We start from the raw sequence: 21,074 nt of genomic DNA on the forward strand, positions 1-21,074 counted from the left end.
GGATTTTTTGTGTTTTAGGATTGGATGAAATGCTCGGGTTTAAACTATACCGTGTTGGCTCTTGGTTACACTTTGGTGCTGCCCGATAGAATGTTGACGTATTGATTGGTTCTTACGATGTGTGCTCAAAATGAATTGGCGTAGCGACAAATAGAGGCATCATTTGGGGCTATGCAGAGTTAATCTTAGACTCAGTATGTGTAATTAAAAGTCATCATTACAGTAAACCATACACCATCCTCGATACATCTTGCATCGTCTATTCAAATATAACTGTTTTGATTAATGTTCAGATCATCGACCTATCCAGGCCAAATACAGCCCTGTAGGTGTCGCGTCCTAGGGGCTGAAACGAGTCTCGACTCCTTGTTTAGCCATTGTCTGTTCCAAGTTGATTTTGGCGGCTTAACCTATTGGACAAACCAAGGCGGGACCTGGGAGCCGCCCCTGTTGTGTCCTTATGGTTGGCTGACGCTTGCTTGTGGGAATAAACGCTCCGAGGTTCAGACCGTTTACAGTATTTCCGTAGTGTGAAATCACCTACCTGCTTACTTACCACTGTTACCAGTAACTAGGAGTACACTTCTTCCTTGGCTCATACTAGAGTCGCTAAATCACACACAGCAGAATACCTATAGAAGCAAGCTAAGTGAATCAACAGAAGCCAAAGCACGAACATATCCCGCAGTGTTATAACTATAGCAGCATGATATACGTAGTGTCACAATTCCAGAATGCATGAGTGAGTGGATGTGATCAGCAGAACATGGATATGATGACGAAGCCAACCAGTATCGCTAGGGGTTTTGTAACAACAGCATGTTTCAATTCTGCTTGAGAAGCCTCTGTTCTTCGCCCATCCCCGAGCACCCTGGTCGCTGCTGTCACCCCGGATTCCTGCATCTTATGATGGGCCTTGGCTAAGCTTGGAAAAAGCTTAACGAAAAGCTTGTCAGAACCCGATCGCTCTGGATTCGGAAAGTGGATCGACGAAACCCATACCAGGGACGCCATCCCCATCAATGGCGCGATCTACTGTATTACCAGGTTTGAGGTATTCGGGCATCATCCCACAGCCAGGGGAATGATGTGATGGGCCGCGGAGCCTGGGGCCTGAGGCGGGCCTCCCTTCGCGGCTATGTGGTAAGTTCGTGCTGGTGTTCGTTGGTATATATATCATACCGTCTCGGCCTCTCACCCAACTCATTTTTCTCTTGGCAAGGCTTCTTGTGTTTCTTTCTCTTCGTACTATCTGGCTGGCCGTTTCTTTCCCTTTCCATATTCCCTTTTCCATTGCATCGCCATCATAGCATTTCCTTTCTTGTACATTGTTGAACACGTCCCCACGACTTTCATCATAGCGACTTGAGCACTTTCCTTCACCTTCTCTTCTTCACTGCCTGGAGTGGTCATCCTTTTCAAGAAATCATTTTGCATTCACCTTCATCATGCATTCTCTCTCTACCGTCTTACTCTTGGCATATGGCCTTTTGGCCATTGCCGCTGCCTCGCCGACCAACCCGATTGAGAAGCGAGGTGTCTATAAAGTCGAACGTGTCCGAAATCTGAACGCAGCTCCTAGGAACGGGCCTCGAGCTCTCCTGAAAACCCTGCGGAAATACCGTATGCCCGTACCGGCCTCGCTCCTCAACGCTGTTGAGAAGCAGGAAGAGCTTATCTCAAAGCGAGAGCCGAGAATACAAAAGGGGATGGGCAATGGCCCCAATGCAGGAGGCTTCAGCGCCACCGCCGAAGGCCGGAAAGGTAAAGGCCATGGCCGCAAAGGAAAGGGTAACGGTAAGGGCGCCGGTACCGCTCCGCAACAGGGGGCTGTAGCAAACAGCAACGGCACAGGTATCGTGGAGAACGTGCCCGAGGCCAACGACGTTGAGTACTTGTCACCCGTCAACATCGGCGGACAGGTCGTGAACCTCGACTTCGACACCGGCTCGTCCGACCTTTGGGTTTTCAACACACAGCTGAGCTCCGCCGCCACTCAGGGCCACGCACTCTATGATCCCGCTAGCTCCGCCAACTTCAAGCTCATCAAGAATGCTCAATTCCAGATCCAGTACGGTGACGGCTCAGGTGCCGAGGGCATTGTCGGTACAGATGTCGTCAACATCGGTGGCGCCGAAGTCCAGGCGCAAGCCGTCGAGCTAGCCACCGCCGTGACCCAATCCTTCGTCAACGACATTGCCACAGATGGATTACTCGGCCTCGCATTCAGCTCGATCAACACCGTCCAGCCCCAGCAGCAGAAGACGTTCTTTGACAACGTCAAGTCCTCGCTGGCGGAGCCCCTGTTCACCGCCGATCTCCGCGCCGGCGAGAACGGAGCGTACGAGTTCGGCCGCATCGACACGACCAAGTTCACGGGCAAGATGACCTTTGTCGACATCGACAACTCACAGGGCTTCTGGCAGTTCACCAGCGACTCTTTCGCGGTCGATGGTGGTAATGCTCAGACCTCAGTCAAGGGTAACCAGGCTATCGCAGACACCGGCACTACGCTTCTCCTCGCTGACCCTGCTGTTGCCGAGGGGTACTACTCGAAGGTTGATGGCGCCGTGAGCGATCAGCAGCAAGGTGGCTTCACTATCCCCTGCAACGCCAAGCTGCCTGATCTTCAGCTCTCTGTTGGTAACGCCATGGCTACTGTCAAGGGAGCAGACTTGAGCTTCGCCCCCGTCGATGCAACTGGACAGAGTAAGTACAATATCTTCAATCCCGCCCTGACCTTTTCTCTTCCTTTCTTTGCCCCGTCTTACCTACATTAACCTCAATGGATAATACAAGCTAACTTTATTCGCTACAGCATGCTTCGGTGGTCTACAGGCCGGCGAGTCAGGCGGTCTGCAAGTCTACGGCGACATCTTCTTCAAGAGCAACTTCGTCGTGTTCAACGGCGGGGACAACACCCTCGGCTTCGCGGCTCACTTCTGATGTATATAGGCACATACACAAACTATGCATAAGACGCAAAAAGGGTTTTCACGGGCGGGATAATAGGTCTGGACATACAATTAGACGTTGGACAATGCGATGAATGATTGGCTGCACTATATCGTTTTCCTTCTTGACTTGTCTGGGCGTCTGAATAATTGAATGGCAAATCTTACTCTATTCCGTATGTAAGATGAGATTTGCAGAGCGCGTGATACTCTCACCTTTCACAGAAAACCCCGCATCCACTGACACCTCCTTGCTTGGCTACCTAGGTAGGTATCTTGTAGTACCGCTGAAAATTTCAATACTCGTGTAGCGAAACAGTCGCCAAATCACGCTTGTTCGGTAGCACGTTGTCTCAAATCATCTCAGCATAGGCCAGTTTGACTGGCGCTAGGCCGATGAGGACCATCAAGCATTTCACACGGCGACAAAGGTGTAACATTCGAACTATGCAGAGCACGGAATAAGTGATCAAAACGGGCAAGTGTCAATATATACCAGAAGCGAAGAATATATACATGTGGATCATACCGCACCAAGCAGCCCCCGTTCGTGTGAAAAGCGAGAGTAAGCAGGGTATCCCAAAAATGAAGCGAGCGTAAGTAAGGTCTGTCCTCAAATCCAACCCGATCCTGTGCGCCCCGCCGATGCAAACCATCCAACCAACATGCGAAGTGCTCTCAATCAATCAATCAATCAATGATCACCACGAAGCAATCTCTCCGTGCGTCTGACTAGCAGACGACCGCTCGCCAAGTGCTACCGGCTCGAACTTAAGCAGCGAGGTTCTTCTTGATGTTGTCGTACTTGGAGTTGGGGTACGAGAGCAAGTTCTGCGACTTGTCGAGGGAGCCGGCGCCGCCCTGGGAGTTGTACGCCGCGGCGATCAGGCTGCCGCTGCCGGTCTTGTCCCCCGAGGCCTCCCAGAACATGGTGCCGCCGAGGCCCTTGCTCTGGACGTAGCTGACCTTCTTCTGGATGGACTGGACGTTGTCGTACGAGACCAGCTCCTTGGTGGCGCTGTCGTACGAGTAGGAGGCGCCGGCCGTGGCGTCGTACGTCTCGCTGCCGGAGCGCGGGAGCACCTTGTAGTCCCAGATGCCGTTCTCCCAGGATCCCGAGCCGACGCCGGAGTAGCTCTGGCCGAGACCGGCGGTGCTCTCGAAAGCGCGGCCGTACAGCGGGAGACCCAGGGTGATCTTGTTGGCAGGAACACCGGCTGCGAGGTAAGCCTTGATGGCAGCATCAGTAGAGAAAGGAGTGTTCTTGGGGTTGGCGGGGTCGGAGTATAGGTTAGCCTGGTGGCCGGAGGTGGTGTCCCAGGAGCCGGCGTAGTCGTAGGCGAGCATGTTGAACTGATCGACACCGGCCGAGTTCATATCAGCGAGCTTCAGCTTGTTATAGTTGTCCGGGCCGGCAGGCAGACACACGCTGAGGAGGAAGTGGTAGCCACTTGCGTATTTGGACGAGTAGCTGTCGAGCTCCTTGCGGATGGCGCTGAGCAGCGAAACCATGTTGCTCGCCTCGGTCGCGCTGGCGGGCCACTCCCAGTCGATGTCGATGCCGTCGAATCCCCAGTCCTTGATGAGCTCAACTGCCGTCTTGGCGAAGTTTTGGCGTGATGCATCTGAGGCGGCCATAGCAGCGAAGCCAGGTGAGTAGGTCCACCCACCGATACTGAGGAGTACCTTGAGCTGGCGGTTTGCCTGCTTCAGCTTATAGAGCTGCTTAACGCAACCATAAGCATTGGTACCGACATCATTCCAAGCTGCGAGGTTTGTTAGTCAACACTATTCGTCCGAAAGAAGGTGGCCAAGGGAACTTACAGTCACCATCATAGTGTTTCTCGAGATCAGCATAGCTGTCAGAGGTGTAGCTATGTGCGCAGTTAGTTATGAGGCCTTTTAGTTACAGCAATGAAGAGAGTAGGTACTTACACAGTACCGTCGCTCCTGAAGTTGGCGAACGAATACAGAACCTGGTTTAGCTGAGACGCTGGCAGCTGAGCCGGCTGGTAGTTTCTGCCATAGATACCCCTAGACCTCGTTAGCCCGACTTTCAAGTATATGTAGACCGTTACGGTTCTTACCAGTTCGTGAAGTACACGACGTTCTTGAAGTTGGCCGCCCGCTCAGTGATCTCCGAGATAGGGCTAGACGCCGCCAACGATGCTGAAAGCAGCAGGGAGGCGAGATTTCGGAAGGAGACCATTTTGGCTTATCTCTCGAGAAGAAAGTGGAAAATATAGAAAGGAGCGTTGATGAGAGATGCTTGATCCTGCTAGAATGTAGGACGATCAGCAAACCTCGGGATATATATACTTTTGCGCGACTCCTATCTGATGCTCCCAGAACGGCCTGGTGGATGGTTATTCACGTGGTTGAAAGCGAACGTGAGACACGGCATATAGGCTGGCCGGTCCTTGGAATGCTGGCTCCTATTCTTGCTCGTGGCGACCTCAAACCAGGGAACAGCTAGACAGACGCCTCCATCCAGCCGGGCGACTGGACCAAGGTCGCAACGTTGCTAGCACACCATGCGTGCGAGTCGAATAGGCTGGTGAACAGAGCACATTCATCCTTCCCGCCAATATTGCACGCGCGATCGCTGCATCGGCATTGGTTACCTGGCGCTGCGATGGCAAATGAACCTCATCCGCCGCTCGACCAACGCGTCCACGGCACGCCGGTGAGGGCCACTGTAACTCTTGCTTGTCTAGTCCGCAGTTGGAAGGTGGGCATTATCAATGTATCTTGCATGCGCAGACCAAGACGCCTCGGCAAACGAAACAGCCTACTTTTGCTCAGGGGAATCTCACGGCCATCGCCAATCAGGACGCTGGCCTTCTAGTAGAGCGCTGTCGCATGCTCTGCTCACGCGAAGACGCCCTACCCATAGTGTTGAGCCAATGGCTGAAGGCAAGGTTGCATTGAAGCTTCATCTCCGACCCTCACACCCCCACCATCATTTGACTTGGTTTGGGGTCCCGCGCCAACCATCAGCTTGCGTTATCATATCATATGAGGAAGCAAGTTCATCTCATCTATCTCTACCGCTCATGCACCTTCGACGATCCTGCTCGCGTGTTTAATTACTTCAGTCGCGCGGTTGCGATAAATTTAGGTATATAACCATAGCAATAGCCCACGAAATTTCGCCGCCAGGAAGCCGACCGTAGGAACGCAAATAAGCGCAAGATCAGATGACTGGCCGAACATCGAAGGAGCTCATCTTCTCAGGAGCTCCATCCATACCAAGACGCCAAAGGTGTCGCGCCCCATCCAATCCCCCGCATCGCAAGTAGTAGACTTGGTGGCTATTTCATCCTCACCATACCCGGTTTGATAAGGTGTTTCCTCATTCAGACTGTTTCCCGTCCAGACCAATGAACTACCGGCCGGGAAAATGAGCGGCTGCGTCCAAGGAAGGTCACGCTTCGCGCGAAAAGTCCAAGGGGAACGCACACCTTCTCCTTTTCCCAGAAGATACACGCACATCTACTACATACATACGATAGCTAGGTAGTTTCCCAGACAAAAAAAAGGTAACCTAGTTATCGCACGCTCTTGGGTTAAGTCGCGGTTGCATCAAATGGCCCCCGGGCTTCCTTTGCAACGTTACCGATTGCTGTGATGAGATGAAAGCCCACCGGCGCGAGCGACTCCGGACTGAGTGAAGTGCTTCTCTACGTGTATATCGCCGTTCTAGTCTCGTGAAATGTGATCGAAGCGGCGTTCGGTGCATACTGCAATAGCCCATGAGGAGAGCAGCACCGAAGTTGTCGGCAAGAGAATGCTATCGTAGGTGTCCTCAAGATAGAGTCTCATGAACCTCGGCAGCGTGACGTAGTATCGACTATACACCACGCTCGTCATAATGAAGTTGTTATCCTATCTCCCCCTTAATAAGCGAACCCAAAGGCGTGGGTTGCAGCATGTGGCGTTTCAACACAAACGTAGTCGTGGTAGCTGTAGCTCTGGCTCTTCCCACCCCCCGGCTTCCCAAGCTATCTACCTACTTAGTTTGCCAACAGGGAGTCGGTCCGAAGACGGATCTGACAGCAACCTCAAGCTGGGAGGAAGCTCGGTAGTCTGCCGGATTTGCGATGGGGCGGTGGTGACCAGGGCCCCTAGGCTCCAGACCCCGATAAGCCGTGCCGTCCCCAGGTAAGACTCATGTGTTGAACGCCATGTCTTAGACTAAGAGCTGGGTAAAAAGCTCAGCGATGGCTAGAAGCGCGCCGGTGAAGAACGAGAAACCCGCCTTTCGGAATGCTAGGTAGCTGCAATCAGGTCGCCTAGGTGAATCAGACGGAGATAGGCCAACCCGAGACAGTGAAGTAACACACAGCGCAAGTCGACGACGATTGAGGCTCTCGAGCCGATCTGCGGATCAGCCACGTCCATCTTTCGTTCCTGAGCCTGGCTGCTTTGGACTGCATTCACTCGGTTCCGACACAGAGTTAGACCCGAGTTAGATGGGCTTGTGTGGCAGGGATTATCTGCCCACTGCCGGGTATGTATGCACTTTGACTTTCCCAGTCGGGAATAATTGACGACAAGACAACATGCTGGAGATGCCTACATAGGTCACCGTAGACTTGCTGCCCAGAAATGCCATGTAAGGGCGACCTTGACAGGTAAAAACCCGATCGGCAATCTCATTGCTATTTCAGGCAGGTCAGGGGCTGGTGAGCTCTGGGGCTGGATGTACCACTCACATCTATCCACTATTGTTCCCTATTGTGGCACTTCGTGATGCTACGACTTTGGCCTAGTGCCTCTCTTCCGAAATCTCACGATATTGCCACTTTCCTCTTCAAAAGAAAACATAGCTTTGATGGCATGATCGATGAAAACCAGCTGCCGTTATGATTGCTGAAGGATTGCTTAGCCGCGCCGAGGCTAGAAACTTGTTATTGTTGTTTTGCCTGAGCTCAAGACATGCGCGATTAGTATTTCAAGGACTATGCATGTCTCAAGGCAAAGAGATCTTGGGCGTCGACTCATCACCTACTTGTCACGACTCTTGGCCTCTTGGGTAGCAGTTGTAAACCATGGCAGTTGTTATCAGATCCATACACAGCATGCTACTGTGAGCCTTGATCCTCCCAACCGCATGCATACGTTACAGTTGTATGGGATCTTGACATGTTACAACCGAGCCCATTCGGTATCATCTCCCAACTGTTTGATATATCTTAATCAGCCTGTCTCTACTCGGTGCATGTGATACCATTACATTGCCGCTTCATCTGGTGTGTCCCATCAGTAAAACAATACTTTCATTGTGACTAGGTCTTCTTGCCCGATGGGTTACCTAGGTTGCAGCATTATACAGTGATGAGTTAGATAATTCTCGGGCTTTACCTCAAAGGTCTTCGAACATACTGTGCTGTCAAGTGCAGCTATGACCCCCGTTCACCGTACTGGATGTCTTTCGTCTCTCATATTGGGGGTATTGTCAATGCAAGCTCAAGACATTCCCAGAGCTGTATTCTCATATGGGTACTAAATATCGAAACGTTCTTCTTTTAAAAGGTTCTCATAGCGGTAATGCGCACTTTAGGCCTACTCGTCGAAGTCTTCTGAAGCAGCACTTCTCATTGGGGAATCACTTCCTCCGAGCATGACTGTGCATCGAGGTGTTAGGCGAGGAATCTTGTCTCAGCACCTCACAATACTCACAACTCATTTTCGTGAGATGTGCCCCAATACATCCCGCGTATTTGTTGCCGTTCAATTGTCCGAATATATAGTATCGTCCCAAATGAGAGACGGTGCTTTTCTCCTCGTATCTTGTTTCACAGCCTGGTGCAAATAGGACCATGCTTGGTTGATTGACCTATATCCGCCAAGACTTTTTCATCGCGCATCAAGTTGTTCGAGAGATGATTCCACCATACCTTTCTTGACGGATATTGGGAGAGGCAGAGCTGTCCGGAGAGCGCACGCGGAGTGTCACATCGAACCATGAGCTTGAACCTTTGTCGAAATGCATCCGATTTGATTGAAACTCTTGGGACCATCGAATATGTAGAGCGATTCCTAGTTATTCACTGTGGTAGGCACAAACATCACGCTTGTCATGGATTGATCGAGAAGTTGAAAGATACGCCTCGAGTGAGAAAGCCTTGAGCATGACTTGTTCTATGCATGAGTCAAACAACCTACTCACTCCAAGGGTGTGCGATCAATTCCCCTCAAGTTGCGAGGGACCAGGTGCTCGGGACTACTGCGTATGTCTCGGCCCGCTCCGCATCCACATCCCGGCGTCGATTTGTTCTCGGCACTTCCCGTGCGCAAGCTTGAGGTGAATTGAATCGGTTCATCTTCCTCAGTCTTAGCTTTCACACTAAACCAACGACGTTTTACATGAGACCGGCGTCCTTTGCGCCTTCGGCCACAACATTCCCCTGTTCAACGCATTACCTCAACAATAAGGTCGATGAGATCTATACGCGCATTGCGGGCGAGGTCGTTGTTCAGTTGAGGGATACCTTGTTAGTCCTGTTTTTCCTAAGCTCATATTAAAGGGCATGAGTATGTTCCGCCGACCTCAGTTCTGAAAAGATATCATATAGTGTTCATAAACAGAATTGAAGGATGCAGAAGACTAGTGTGCACAGATGGATATTGGAAGCACCCATGCTCCAGGTCTGTGACACCGCTCCCCAGGGCCCCTTAGCCATCAAGAACACGATCTATCGCGAACTGCGGGCACCCATTCGCAACGTGAAGATTATGGATGGCTCAAGATAGCGCCTCTTTCCAAGGCGAATGCATTCTCATACTGATGCTAGTAGTGCCTAGCATTGAGCCAAACAGCATTCCGAAGTCCGGCCAGAGCTGACGCAAGCCCGTCTTCGCGGGGTAAGCAAGCATAAAGGTGAAGAGTGAATGCTGAATCCAAATAACCAATGACGGGCGCTTGATCTAGGAGCCATGTTTGAAGCTAGCTCGGCCTGCATCTTTGCCACGATAATGACGGGCGATCTCACTTACCGAGTCTCCCTATTTGGCTGCTCTGACATGGGAGTGTAGCGAGCGAGTGAGTGAGCGAGCATGAGACGCAGATGGGTACGAACGCACGATGATTTCACCTCCATCACAGACAGACAGATGGATACAATGCATGTGCGAGCCGAACACGTAACACTTCGGTTCGCCTGTGCCTCCGCCCACCACGAGTCTGGAAGCGCGCGGCACCATTCTCGTGCGCGTGCCACTAACAGGGAAGAACGTGGTGCACCTGGATGGGCGGGATTGCAGTGCTCCCATTCATTGGCCTTTGCAATCAGTCTCTTCTTCCTTCATTCGAGGATACCCTGATGAAGAGAGCTGAATTAGGCGCAGGACAACGAGTCTCCAATCGAAATGAACAAACAACAATATCACTATTCGAGAGCACTATTCGAGAGATGGGAAAGGTAACGAACGGGGGAGGGATGTTCGGCGATGCAGTTTGCTTTGCTTTGCTTTGCTTTGCTCTGCTCTGCTTTGTTTTGTTTGGGTTGGGTCAGAAGTCAAGGGGCCGATGCAACGTCAACACCTGCTCTTGCACGACGGGCTCGGGCAAATGAGATGATCCAACCTCGTGAATATCCGCCCCGGCCACCGACCTATAGTACGAAGTATGTTTCCCTCACTCTGTTGTTGTCCATTGATCCAATGCCCAAAGTGTTCGAATTGTGTGAGAGTGTCGTATCTCAGCTGACGTGGTTGAATCTAGGTAGGTCTACTACTAAGTAGGAGCGAATGTTGGGCGATCGGCAGACGGGCGAGGACTAATAGTCTAACCCGTTTCACAAGCCATTATAGCAGTCATGTAATGCTATAACGACAGCACTTACAGCTCCTTACAGCGATATCAAGAAGACAGGTACAGGCCATGAAACTTTGCCCAGCTTTACCTGCCTACTACCTAAAGTATATTGCTCGGATACTAGGTAGGTATGTATAGGTATGTAAGTAGGGGCAGAGAGGAGAGAGGAGAGAGAGAGGAGGGGGTAGATACTTACTTCGAGGTAGCGCACCCAAAGTTAAGTAGGCGCGACAAGATCATCACAGCAAGCAAGCAAGCGCACACATATATACAGCACATATATACAGCACATATATACAGCACATATATACAGCACATATACAGCACACATACAGCACATAATTTACAGATTACAGCACACAACAGATGGAACACACATCCAAGGTAGCAAGTAAGGTAGGTAGGTAGCAAGCAAGTATTAGCATACCTACATAGCACACATACATAGCACAGGCGGCACCACACCACACCACACACTACACACACATCACATCACACATCCAAATCAACACGGCCACCTCCCTCCCTCTCCCTCTCTCTCTCTCTCTCCTCTCTTTGTTTCTTCTCTTCTCCCCAACATCTCTTCCCACATCTCTCCAAGACCCATTAGACGTCGTTTTCGTCTCGCGAGATTCGCTGTCTCTCCCAGCTTTATACGTCTTATTCTCCTCCAGATTCGCCCTCTTCCACGCACCCCCAATCCATCCCAAGTCAGTTTCCCAAAACGGACAAAACATCCAGACAACCACACACCGGAACCTGTCGCAACACACCCCAACCTGTAAGTTGTCCATGGCAGTTCTACCCCGTCCGTCTATGCCCCCGTGTCGCATTCCCGCTCGCGTCTGCCTCGAGCGTCGCAAGACATGCCACCCTGCCCCGTTCCCTCGACTACGTTGTCTGCTAATCCTCCATATAGCTTTCGCTGCCCAATCCTCCCGTAGTCGCGTCCAAGATGCCTCGCGAAGGTACCCGGTCGGCCACCGGCAATTCACGTCCGCGCGTCTTCCAGTCGGTCGACACCGCTCCCGCCATCAAGCGCACTTCCAAGCCCAAGGCCAAGAAGCCCGCTGCCGAGCCTGCTGTGAAGCCTGCGAAGCCCGTCGGCGTCACCAAGAAGAAGGTCGCTCCTAAGAAGGATGGTGCCGTTGCAAAGGTAGGTCGAAATACAACATCCCCGCGCCATTGGGTCTTCGCCACCCGTTATGCTCCGGGTGCAGCTGAGACGTCATCTAATCTTCCACTCTTGGTTCTACTCATCTCGCGCTATCACGTCTTTTCCCCAGCTATCGTGTTTTACCACATGCAAATTCGTATCTCTATGTTTCTCCATGTGTTTTTTAGTCCAACTTCGCAGTCGCATCACTATCGTAGCATGAATCCCCGCTAACGCATGCATGTCTCAGGTCAAGGCTGCTGTTAAGAAAGTCGAGGCCAAGGCAAAGAAGGTAATGAAGACAAAAGCCATTTCCATCACTATCTACATTACTCTTCTCCTACGAGTCTATATCTGACATCCCTTTCAGGCTGCCGCCCCCAAGCCAAAAGCCGCCCCAACCAAGACTACCCCGACTCCTGCTCCTGCCGTAGCTGCTAAGTAAATGTCGTTACTATGATGAGCCCTTGTCGAGGGGATGTTCATGTCTATCTGAAGGCGAATATCCTTTGGAGTGGGTGTTTCTGATACAAAAGAATTCTTAATCCCTCACGATAGTCTCATCTCGGGGCGATGGCGGCTGCTTCTTGTGTGTTTACAATGCATGGTCTTATTGAAATTTCTTGTTGCTGCGCGTGACGCGTGCGAGTGCATCCATCAGTCTATCCGCACAAGAAGCGACGAAGACGAACTTGGCAGCAAAAAGTATTGTTGATGAGGCGGGGCTCAGTACTGTTAGGCGTTGGGGAAAGTTGGCGACGGAATCGTATGATGTTTGTATTAATGAGGCCACTGCGCGATGTTTATAGGTTCATAAAATGACCCCTTTCTGGTCCTAATTCACAGGGTGGTTTTCAATGTTCATAATGAATTGTATACAGCCTCTTTTGTTTTGATATTTCTAATTTTACGTGACGATATCGAAAGTTTCTTGGTTCTGATAACACTGACAAAAGTGGTAGCTGCTTCAATGTCTTCCCGAGTAGTTTCCTCCCCGGTACACTCGTGCGTGCCTAGCTTCTCACCGTAGACAGATGAGATGATGGGATTGCGACACCAAGCCCAACAACACGAAAGCGAACGAATACCAAAACCCGGCATTTGCAGGAGGCACAAGGCTGACAAACAAGATATGCGAGAATATCACCAGGTCAAAAAGCTGTCGCAGCACGCGACAGACAGCTGAGATAACCGAGATGTGAGAAGCACATAATTAGAGAGCACCTACATCCGAAGTTATATGAAGTTCAGTGCAGGTTCCAAGCCGTTCAGGGGAAGCTACGATCCCCATTTCAAGCAAGGTTCGCAAGCTTGAGATTATGCTTCCCCCAAGCTTCCACAAGGAAGGACTCATTTAGCGATTCTACTATCCGAGCTCCATCCAAACCTGATGCCAAAATCACAAAAGAAGGCTGTATCATCCAGCTGATCACTCATTCCCATTCCCATTCTCCTCTGGCACTTCCCGAGGGTGGAGCGCTGCCCTGCCGAAGAAAAACAAATTAAGCAGTTGCTGATGTCCTCTACTATCTATGGCGTAAGGAAATCAACACAGTACTCTACCACTATCTATCATTAACAAGTTACACTCGCCATAACTCAACTTACAGGTCAAGGCATCAGTAGTAAATTACTGTATCAAAATCTTCTCTCGAGCTATCCACAACATCCAAGGAACCTTTAAGCACTCAACATGAATTCTCACCCCGGATCAAGCACAAGCAACTCATCATTTTACGAAAAATCCACCCCATCCGACGTATACGAGAAATCTCCCGAGAGGGCCGAAGCCCAACAGACTCATGCGAGTGCTCTCGTTGTCCCTCAACCCCAGCTGCAGGAGGCCACAGAACAGGAGGCGCTGGAACTTACGTCTGATTCGGATTCCCACTCCTCTAGCCGGTTCTTTTCGTCCGAGGGCGAACAGGAAACCCGCCGGCCGTATAGATGGGGAGATAACAGAGAGTCAATGGAGGATATATACCAGCATCCTTCGAGCTACGACCTGTGCGTGGACCCGTGGGTGTCGTTTTGGGAATGCGTAAGTGTATTGTCGCTACTCACTCACTCACTCCATCACAGTACCCGGGGATAGAGTGCAAACTTCTCACACTACGCCTAATCATGATGGAATAAACACCATTGATGACAATTTGAGTATAACAGGCTTTCGAAATCAGCCACCGTCTGACGGCACGCCACAATCTTTTCCAGGCGTATGAGTCCGTGCGCGGGGAAATGGAGTTCGCGGATATCTTAACGAAGACGGGCACGGAGTTCGTACGCACGGAGACGACGGCTCGTCCGGACGAAGAAATGTTGCGGTTATTTAAGATTGGGGAATTGTGTGTGCCGTATCCTGATGAAATGGATATCGATGCCGACGACGATGAGGAGGGGGAAATCATCTTACACGCCTATAAATGGAAATGGTCTGGGCCCGACGGTAAGGCTGGTGAGTCGAGCTATGATGAAATGGATATCGAACTCGATGACAATGACGAGTATTTGACGCGGCTGGAAACTGAAAGAGTCTGAGCACATCGCTATGTACAGCGATCGCGGAGTGTCGGCCTAGTTCAAGCTGAGGTGAAGTTGGAAAGGAGTGTGTTGCTGGAATTGGAAATTCATTGTAAGACGTGGATTGACTAGAACGAAGAAGGCGTTACGTTACGGTTTTGACTAGAAGGCGTGTGTTTTGTATATACACTTCGGGACCCTGTATGAATCGACCAGAAAATGTCTAGATTACTCGTTTACGAGCTACCTGCCACCGTAATGCCTCAGTAGAAGAGCACGTCTCACGGCTATATAAACGTACTACATACCTTATATTCAGCTCTATACCGCACTCCCTATAAAGACACTTAAGGGGCTCACTCAATAGATGATAAAATTTTCTCTTATTAGATATCACCAATTCTCTCTATTCTTAAACGCTTCAACTCGATCATCTCCCCAAAGCGTATAACTTACTCATACCCATCTAGTTCGCATCGCAATGAATCCTTACCAGCATCATCTACTCCTCGTCTCAACTCAGACACCCCACTCATATCAACAGCACTAACGCATCCCCATCGTAACACGATCCGAGAGTATAACAAGGACAAGCAACTAGACTTACAGCCGAAGCTTATCTGCAGTCTAACGATCTACAAAGGCTGCGAAGCTCCTCGGCCAACTAATTCCTTCCCAGCCTCAGTAGCTTGAGTTGATTCTTCTAAGGACGCATTTCCCCGCCAGTCCCAACCGGCTAATTAGATCCCATTGACCCGTTTCATGAAGCGAGGTTTGTATAACCTCACATTCGATATCACTTGCCTAATCCTCTTGAATGACATGACCAGACCGCATTCCCTCCGTAGCCGTAGGCGAACTGCATATCCCGCCGTTCGCGTAACACGGTCCGACACAACGGCAGACCAGATCTTACTTTTTCCGCCTGAGCACAAAGGAACATACTTCTCAAATAAATAAATGCCCATTGTACCGCGAACGCTACCCGAGGAGGAATACAGCAGGTAGTACGCCCGTGATTCACATCATCCGGAAGAAATGCACCGGTGTGGCGCGAAGAAGGGACGGATGTATATTTTACATACGAGGTTGACGAGGCAAGTAGGAGATCAGCGCATATGAAAATGAAGAGACGCTGTTGCGACGATGATGTCGAGTCGTGAAAGACGGGAGGGGAATTAGAAAGGAGTTATTGAGTTACGCGGTGTTGAGCGAGACGGCGTCGGCGAACCGAATACTTCTATGAAAGCCCCATATAGATAAGCGGAGTATGCGACAGATGGCGTCGTGATATCAGCTTTTCCACAGAGTGCTCGAGGACAGGCTTTTTCGCTCAATTGTCGGAGAGGGTTTAGCTGCTTCAGACTTAATGTGGGAGTTGATGAGGAGTGTGTTTTGAGCTTGGCCGTATGGTGCCATGGTTGAAAGTCAGGGGCTTGTGTAGGATTGAGGAATGAGGTAATGGAATCTGAGTTGTGCGAAAGATGTTCATGTTCTCCTCTTCGAAAGACCATCGGGGGTGTAGTGTGAGATGAGTGCATAAGGGGTAGTTAGATACTTCTCTTGACGCAGGACGTGATGATGGTTTGTTTGGTGATTGCTTTTGTTCAATCCGTTTCTCACGAGGACTAAAGACACTCCTAGATGTCGTATTTTGCTTTCAATCATTTAGCGTTGGTTGCGATAGTATTCTGCTATGACTGTTATTAGGCTTCATCCCTCTCTTATTCTAATTGTAAGGTCACTCTCGCTTTTATCCGATGAATAAGCCGCGGATCCCATGCTCAACTACTTTAGCCACCGCACGAGAAATTTACATCCATTGTATGGTGATTTGATAATTGATCTGACCCTTTCTCACATAACACATGCGAGACTTAGTATAACGCTGTTCTCAGTTGCGCAATTCGGGCTCGCAGGTTATAAATCCCATGAACTCCACCTTAGAAAATCTCATTAGAAGTGGGCAGATTCGATAAAATACAGAGAAAATATACAAAAAAGTCCTAAATAAATTCAATTCAAAATGGCTGAACTCTTCTAAAGGGCTTTCTTTCCCAGTAGAGTTATGATCGCAAAGTCGTACATAAATAGTTCCCAGATCAACTCCACCTATCTTCCCGCTAGCCATCGCAACAAAGATTGTGAATCTCATTTCGACAAACCATGCTAAAGTCAACAATCTGGATCGATTTTCCCCGCGAAGCCCAAACACCCAGATCGAGCAACGGCGTGGACGCCGCTTCATCTCGCATTAGCGCGAGAAATCATTGACGCCTCTTTAGATCAATGACGTCGTAGCGCAATATATGGCCATCATCAGTGCCGCGCGATGAGACATAGAATTGCGTGGGAATGTAAAATACGGTAGGATGAACCTACAAATCCGCATGTATCTTTGTGAATAAATTACACGATGGCGCCCGCTTGCTATCCAAGGAAGTAGTTTTTTTTTTTCTTCGCAATTTTGGTGCGCATAATCTGAGTTAGCTAGCAAGGAATGGCTAGCGACACTTGCACGCGCGACATCGAGCACGAGAGCGCAAACACAATGTCCAGCAATACGCGCAGGTTTCCGTCCAACGGGCGCAAGCGCGTCCTCGTTGTTGGCGCCGGTGCAGCAGGCATGTCCACAGCCCATCACCTCGCGCAGCACCCGGAGAAGTTCGACGTAACGCTCATCGACGCAGTGGACTACTGCGGCGGACAAGCGTTCTCAATCCCGCTCGACAAGGACCGGTACGGTGCGTCATGGTGCAATCAAGGTGTGCAGGGCGGATCGTACATCTTCCACCATACGATGACGATGTTCGCGCGCCAGGGGTACCGGGCCGACCCTGTGAAGCTACAGGTATCCTTCGGGAAGGACGATACTTTCTGGACGAATATGTTTCCGACGGAGTTGATAGCGCGACATCAGAAGGAAATATCGCGACTGACGACGGTGCTGAAGCTCATGCGCTGGTTCGAGGTCTTCTTTGCGCTGCTGCCGCTTCGGCTCGTGATGAAGATTTTTATGTTCTCCGAGGAGTTTACCAACTGCGTTGTTTTGCCCATGACGGCTCTGTTCCTGGGTACTGGAAACGCCACGCCCGAGGTCCCTGCCATCATGTTCGAGCGGCTTTGCACGTCCCCGACATACGGCATGTGGTATAAGACTGACAGGCACACGGTCGTCAAGAACCAGCCGCCGATGGTCGTTTTCCCGAACTTCTCCGAATTTTACGAGACGTGGCGGAAGGACCTCGTCTCCAAGGGTGTCAAGGTTCGCCTCTCGACGGAGCTGACAGAGATTATACAACGGGATAATCACGGGGTCGTAGTTAGAGTGAAACCACGTACGCCCGTGCTGGATCATCATAATCCTAACGACGCAGACCTAGACGCGCCGGTCAGCCAGGAGACATACGACGAAATTGTTCTGTGCACTCTTGCAGATAAAGCAAAGGAGGTATTGGGACGTACAGCGTCGTGGCGAGAGAAGCGGGTCCTAGGTTCTGCCAAGTTCAGCGACGACATCACCATCACGCACAACGACTCGGATTACATGAAGAAGCACTACGAGAATTTCTACAGGGAAGACCTAGCCGTGGCCAACACAAGCGGTGTCGACCAGACCTCGCGGCTCAACAACGCAGCGAGTAACTTCCGCCCGATGTACTACATCAAGATGTACCCGCAAGACAAGAAGAAGCTCGAGATGTGTTTCGACTGCACGAATTACCAGAGCCAGTTCCCCGAGAACGTGCCATTCGAGCAACATGTATTTCAAACGATATACCTGAACAAAGACCGGGACCGCCCCCTGTGGTCCGACGGCGAGATTCGCAAGGATCGCATCATTCGTCAGGACTGGTGGCACCAGCTATGTCACAGCTACACGCACTACTTGTTCGTGGTGCCGTGGATGATGTTCTTGCAGGCGCGCAAGCACACGCGGTTCGCGGCCTCCTGGACACTCGTCAACGCGCACGAAGTCGCCGTCATGTCGGGTATCGCTGCCGCCGTCGACCTCGGCGCCGAGTATCCCGAGGATTTAGAGCACGATCGTTTCTCGTTTCTTTGTTTCCGGCTTTACTACCTGCTGGCGTACGGGAAGTGGTACAGACGCAAGTACACGGCAAAGGGTGCTAGCAGTAACAAATCTACGGATGATGCGAGCAACTGGGCTTCAGGGTTGTATGGGAGCGTGTACAAGGGTCCTGGGGTGTCGACAGTTGAGCGACGAACTTGGCGGGAGGAAGTGAAGAAAGGTACCAGCACAGACAATATGGCTGAGGGAAATGCGCCTGGCAGGAGTCAGCCATAGAGGGGAAAGGGGTAGTTAGGCGGTTCAGAGTAATGCAGCCCCTTTACCAGACATTCGAATATCAGAATACATGAAATAGGATATCTCCGAACAGAGTAGGAGCTATGATGTGAGTGATCTTCAGGATTTCCAATGATCTACAATTCCCGAGAAGAGATCCGAAATAAACGTCATGTTACTTGCAGTTACATGTACTTATGACGATAAGAGTCCTTGGTGCTCGTATGTTTAGGATGCTTGTTGAGAGAGACCGAAATGCTATCGCCAGCGCCTCAACGATGAAGTCCTTAATGGTACACGCCTTCAGTGTACCACTACAGCACATGTAAGACGCAGGCTTCTCTGGTAGACCAGCGCCTATCTCCTAAAGACAGTAAAGAAAGGATTGTTGGTTTGGCGTGTTGCTTTGCATCTGGACACCAATATACAAACAGTCAGTCCAAAGGATGATTTTCATGCACGCCGGCTCCTATCTACCACGTCGTAACCGTATTAGTATACGCGCGATGCGTTATTGGTTTAACTGCTGGCTGTCAGCGGCAACGCCGGCGCAAGAGTCAACAATCTCATAACAGAGCGCCAAGCCGGTTATCGCGACGGTGGTAAGGCACAGAATTCAGCGGGCGCGTATTTCGCTCCAGGCATTGCTATTATACGGCACACACCATAGCAAATCCATTTGGAAATGTGACCACCGCTTATAAGCCGGAGTAGATGATGCCATACGGGGGGCTTTTAAAGATTGGGCTACCCTCATTAGGAGTCGCAGGCTCGTTCTGCAAGGCTTTGAACGAGGCCGACAACTTGACCGAGTAGGAACATAGTACCTTGAGCAGAGATACTTTTCTTTCTTACAGCGTGTCTCGAGTACAGCCGGTTCATCGGGTTGGTACGCATAATTACACAGCCGTAACACTAAAGCTGATCGGGTTGATATCATGCCATAGGGACAGTCAAGCATTGTCAGCTCCACCCGAAGTCTCGAGAAAGGAGACGTAGAGATAAACGATTAATATATTGATCATGTGTTGGCAATTCCTTCAGGCGAAGGCAGAGGCACCAACGGCAAGACCATTTGATAACACCTGCCTAGATGGTGAACTATCCGAGCGGCATAGGCGATTTTGAAGGATTGTGGTTCCTGGCACGGGCTCAAAGGAGAAGACAGTCATTTTTGTCACGGGTTCGCCGGTTGGAGCATACGCTACTGACTGCCTGGCCAGCATCCGCTGAGATAGACTTATGTGGCCCGAAGACGGCCAGCTGTTGGCTTAAACAGGAGACGGGTGCAACGAGTATTCAGACAGTCGTTGTGTTCCTACTTGCTTACCATGTTCTCGATTTGAAGGCTCATCAGTGAAGTACCTGCATACATACTTGGATATACAATCCAGTCGTTGTATTTGGACAAGTACAACAGCAAGTAGTAAGCAAGGTCGGGATCGAGGGGCTGTAGCCACAAGCGAGCAAGCACGATCCGAAAGTCCGAAAGCGATACAAACTTACGTAGGTATGAAGACGTTCATTAGTACCGGCACTAGGTAATATTGGACGAACGCTTCTATGGTTAGAAGCGAGGAAGTTAGAGATGAAACTATCGTGCACCATTGAAGAGTCAGTTGTGGTTCTGGACCCGATAGCTTCAAGGGCTGAGCACAGATAGATTGATTAGTATTGTGCAAGTACCTGCCTTAGCTCTGGTGACGATGGCCGCTATGCGCTATGGGCTGGGTTTAATCTGGGGTAGGGCTGAAAATAGATTGCTAATCTCCACTGACGAGTCGTCCGTAGGCAGCTGATGCTTTGTTCCTCTAGGGCACATCTACAGTGTGTAGGTACTTACCTAGGTACCTTCATAGGTATGTACAATAGGTAAGCAAGCAGCTAGGTAACCTGGCGAGGTAGCATTGCCTCTTCTTTTCAACGCAACTCACGATGCTTCACTCATTTACCGATACAGCCAAGACATGGCGTCGTGTAGTACCGCATACGGTCGTAGCCGGGTAAACCCGCGCCGTACCTGAAAAAAAAAACAAATCCTTACCAAGTAGGTACTCACATGTGAATCAAAGCCGAGGGCTCGAAGCATCTGTCATAATGGAGGCGGTGGAGCAGATCATTGAATGATTCATCCTCGCTCCTCGCTTCCTCTCCCTTGAGTGCCGTTGATATTCCGACTGCCTGGTACAGGTAGTGGGCTATGTCGCACAACCCCCCGCCACGCCGCGCCACAATTCTTTTTCCTCTGCCCTCGGTTTCGTTTTCCCAGTCTTCATGATTCGTCAGCAAAGGTAGACAGTAGACTACCTAGGT

The 21,074-nt window shown here is 50.5% G+C and overlaps 5 protein-coding genes across 5 annotated transcripts; 4 read left to right on the plus strand and 1 right to left on the minus strand.

Moving 5' to 3' along the window:
- Nucleotides 1-519: 519 nt before the first annotated feature.
- F5B22DRAFT_601094 (aspartic peptidase domain-containing protein) lies at nucleotides 520-3,169 on the plus strand. Its single transcript, XM_047974585.1, has 4 exons — nucleotides 520-742; nucleotides 802-1,143; nucleotides 1,583-2,709; nucleotides 2,819-3,169. Exons 2-4 carry the CDS (start codon nucleotides 1,139-1,141, stop codon nucleotides 2,944-2,946), a joined length of 1,260 nt encoding a protein of 419 aa, XP_047832041.1. The 5' UTR covers nucleotides 520-742; nucleotides 802-1,138; the 3' UTR covers nucleotides 2,947-3,169.
- A 61-nt stretch (nucleotides 3,170-3,230) lies between these two features.
- F5B22DRAFT_84291 (endochitinase) lies at nucleotides 3,231-5,376 on the minus strand. The gene is made up of 4 exons (XM_047980618.1): nucleotides 5,042-5,376; nucleotides 4,890-4,988; nucleotides 4,779-4,828; nucleotides 3,231-4,720 (listed from the first exon to the last, which is right to left on the minus strand). Exons 1-4 carry the CDS (start codon nucleotides 5,161-5,163, stop codon nucleotides 3,726-3,728), a joined length of 1,266 nt encoding a protein of 421 aa, XP_047832042.1. The 5' UTR covers nucleotides 5,164-5,376; the 3' UTR covers nucleotides 3,231-3,725.
- Nucleotides 5,377-11,326: 5,950 nt separating this feature from the next.
- On the plus strand, nucleotides 11,327-12,606 carry F5B22DRAFT_84332 (uncharacterized protein). Its single transcript, XM_047980619.1, has 4 exons — nucleotides 11,327-11,557; nucleotides 11,696-11,932; nucleotides 12,183-12,224; nucleotides 12,303-12,606. The coding sequence occupies exons 2-4, from the start codon at nucleotides 11,732-11,734 to the stop codon at nucleotides 12,375-12,377; spliced, it is 318 nt and encodes a 105-aa protein (XP_047832043.1). The 5' UTR covers nucleotides 11,327-11,557; nucleotides 11,696-11,731; the 3' UTR covers nucleotides 12,378-12,606.
- Nucleotides 12,607-13,286: 680 nt separating this feature from the next.
- Nucleotides 13,287-14,573, plus strand: F5B22DRAFT_84663 (uncharacterized protein). The gene is made up of 3 exons (XM_047980620.1): nucleotides 13,287-13,469; nucleotides 13,556-13,973; nucleotides 14,099-14,573. The coding sequence occupies exons 2-3, from the start codon at nucleotides 13,626-13,628 to the stop codon at nucleotides 14,468-14,470; spliced, it is 720 nt and encodes a 239-aa protein (XP_047832044.1). The 5' UTR covers nucleotides 13,287-13,469; nucleotides 13,556-13,625; the 3' UTR covers nucleotides 14,471-14,573.
- Nucleotides 14,574-17,003: 2,430 nt separating this feature from the next.
- Nucleotides 17,004-18,761, plus strand: F5B22DRAFT_635455 (FAD dependent oxidoreductase; the record flags this gene model as incomplete). Its single annotated transcript, XM_047977144.1, has 1 exon — nucleotides 17,004-18,761. The coding sequence occupies one exon, from the start codon at nucleotides 17,004-17,006 to the stop codon at nucleotides 18,759-18,761; it is 1,758 nt and encodes a 585-aa protein (XP_047832045.1).
- Between the last annotated feature and the right edge of the window lie 2,313 nt (nucleotides 18,762-21,074).

Source organism: Xylaria bambusicola (genome assembly GCF_022495145.1).
Source record: "Xylaria bambusicola strain CBS 139988 unplaced genomic scaffold F5B22scaffold_14, whole genome shotgun sequence".
In the NCBI taxonomy this organism is placed as follows: Eukaryota; Fungi; Ascomycota; class Sordariomycetes; order Xylariales; family Xylariaceae; genus Xylaria; species Xylaria bambusicola.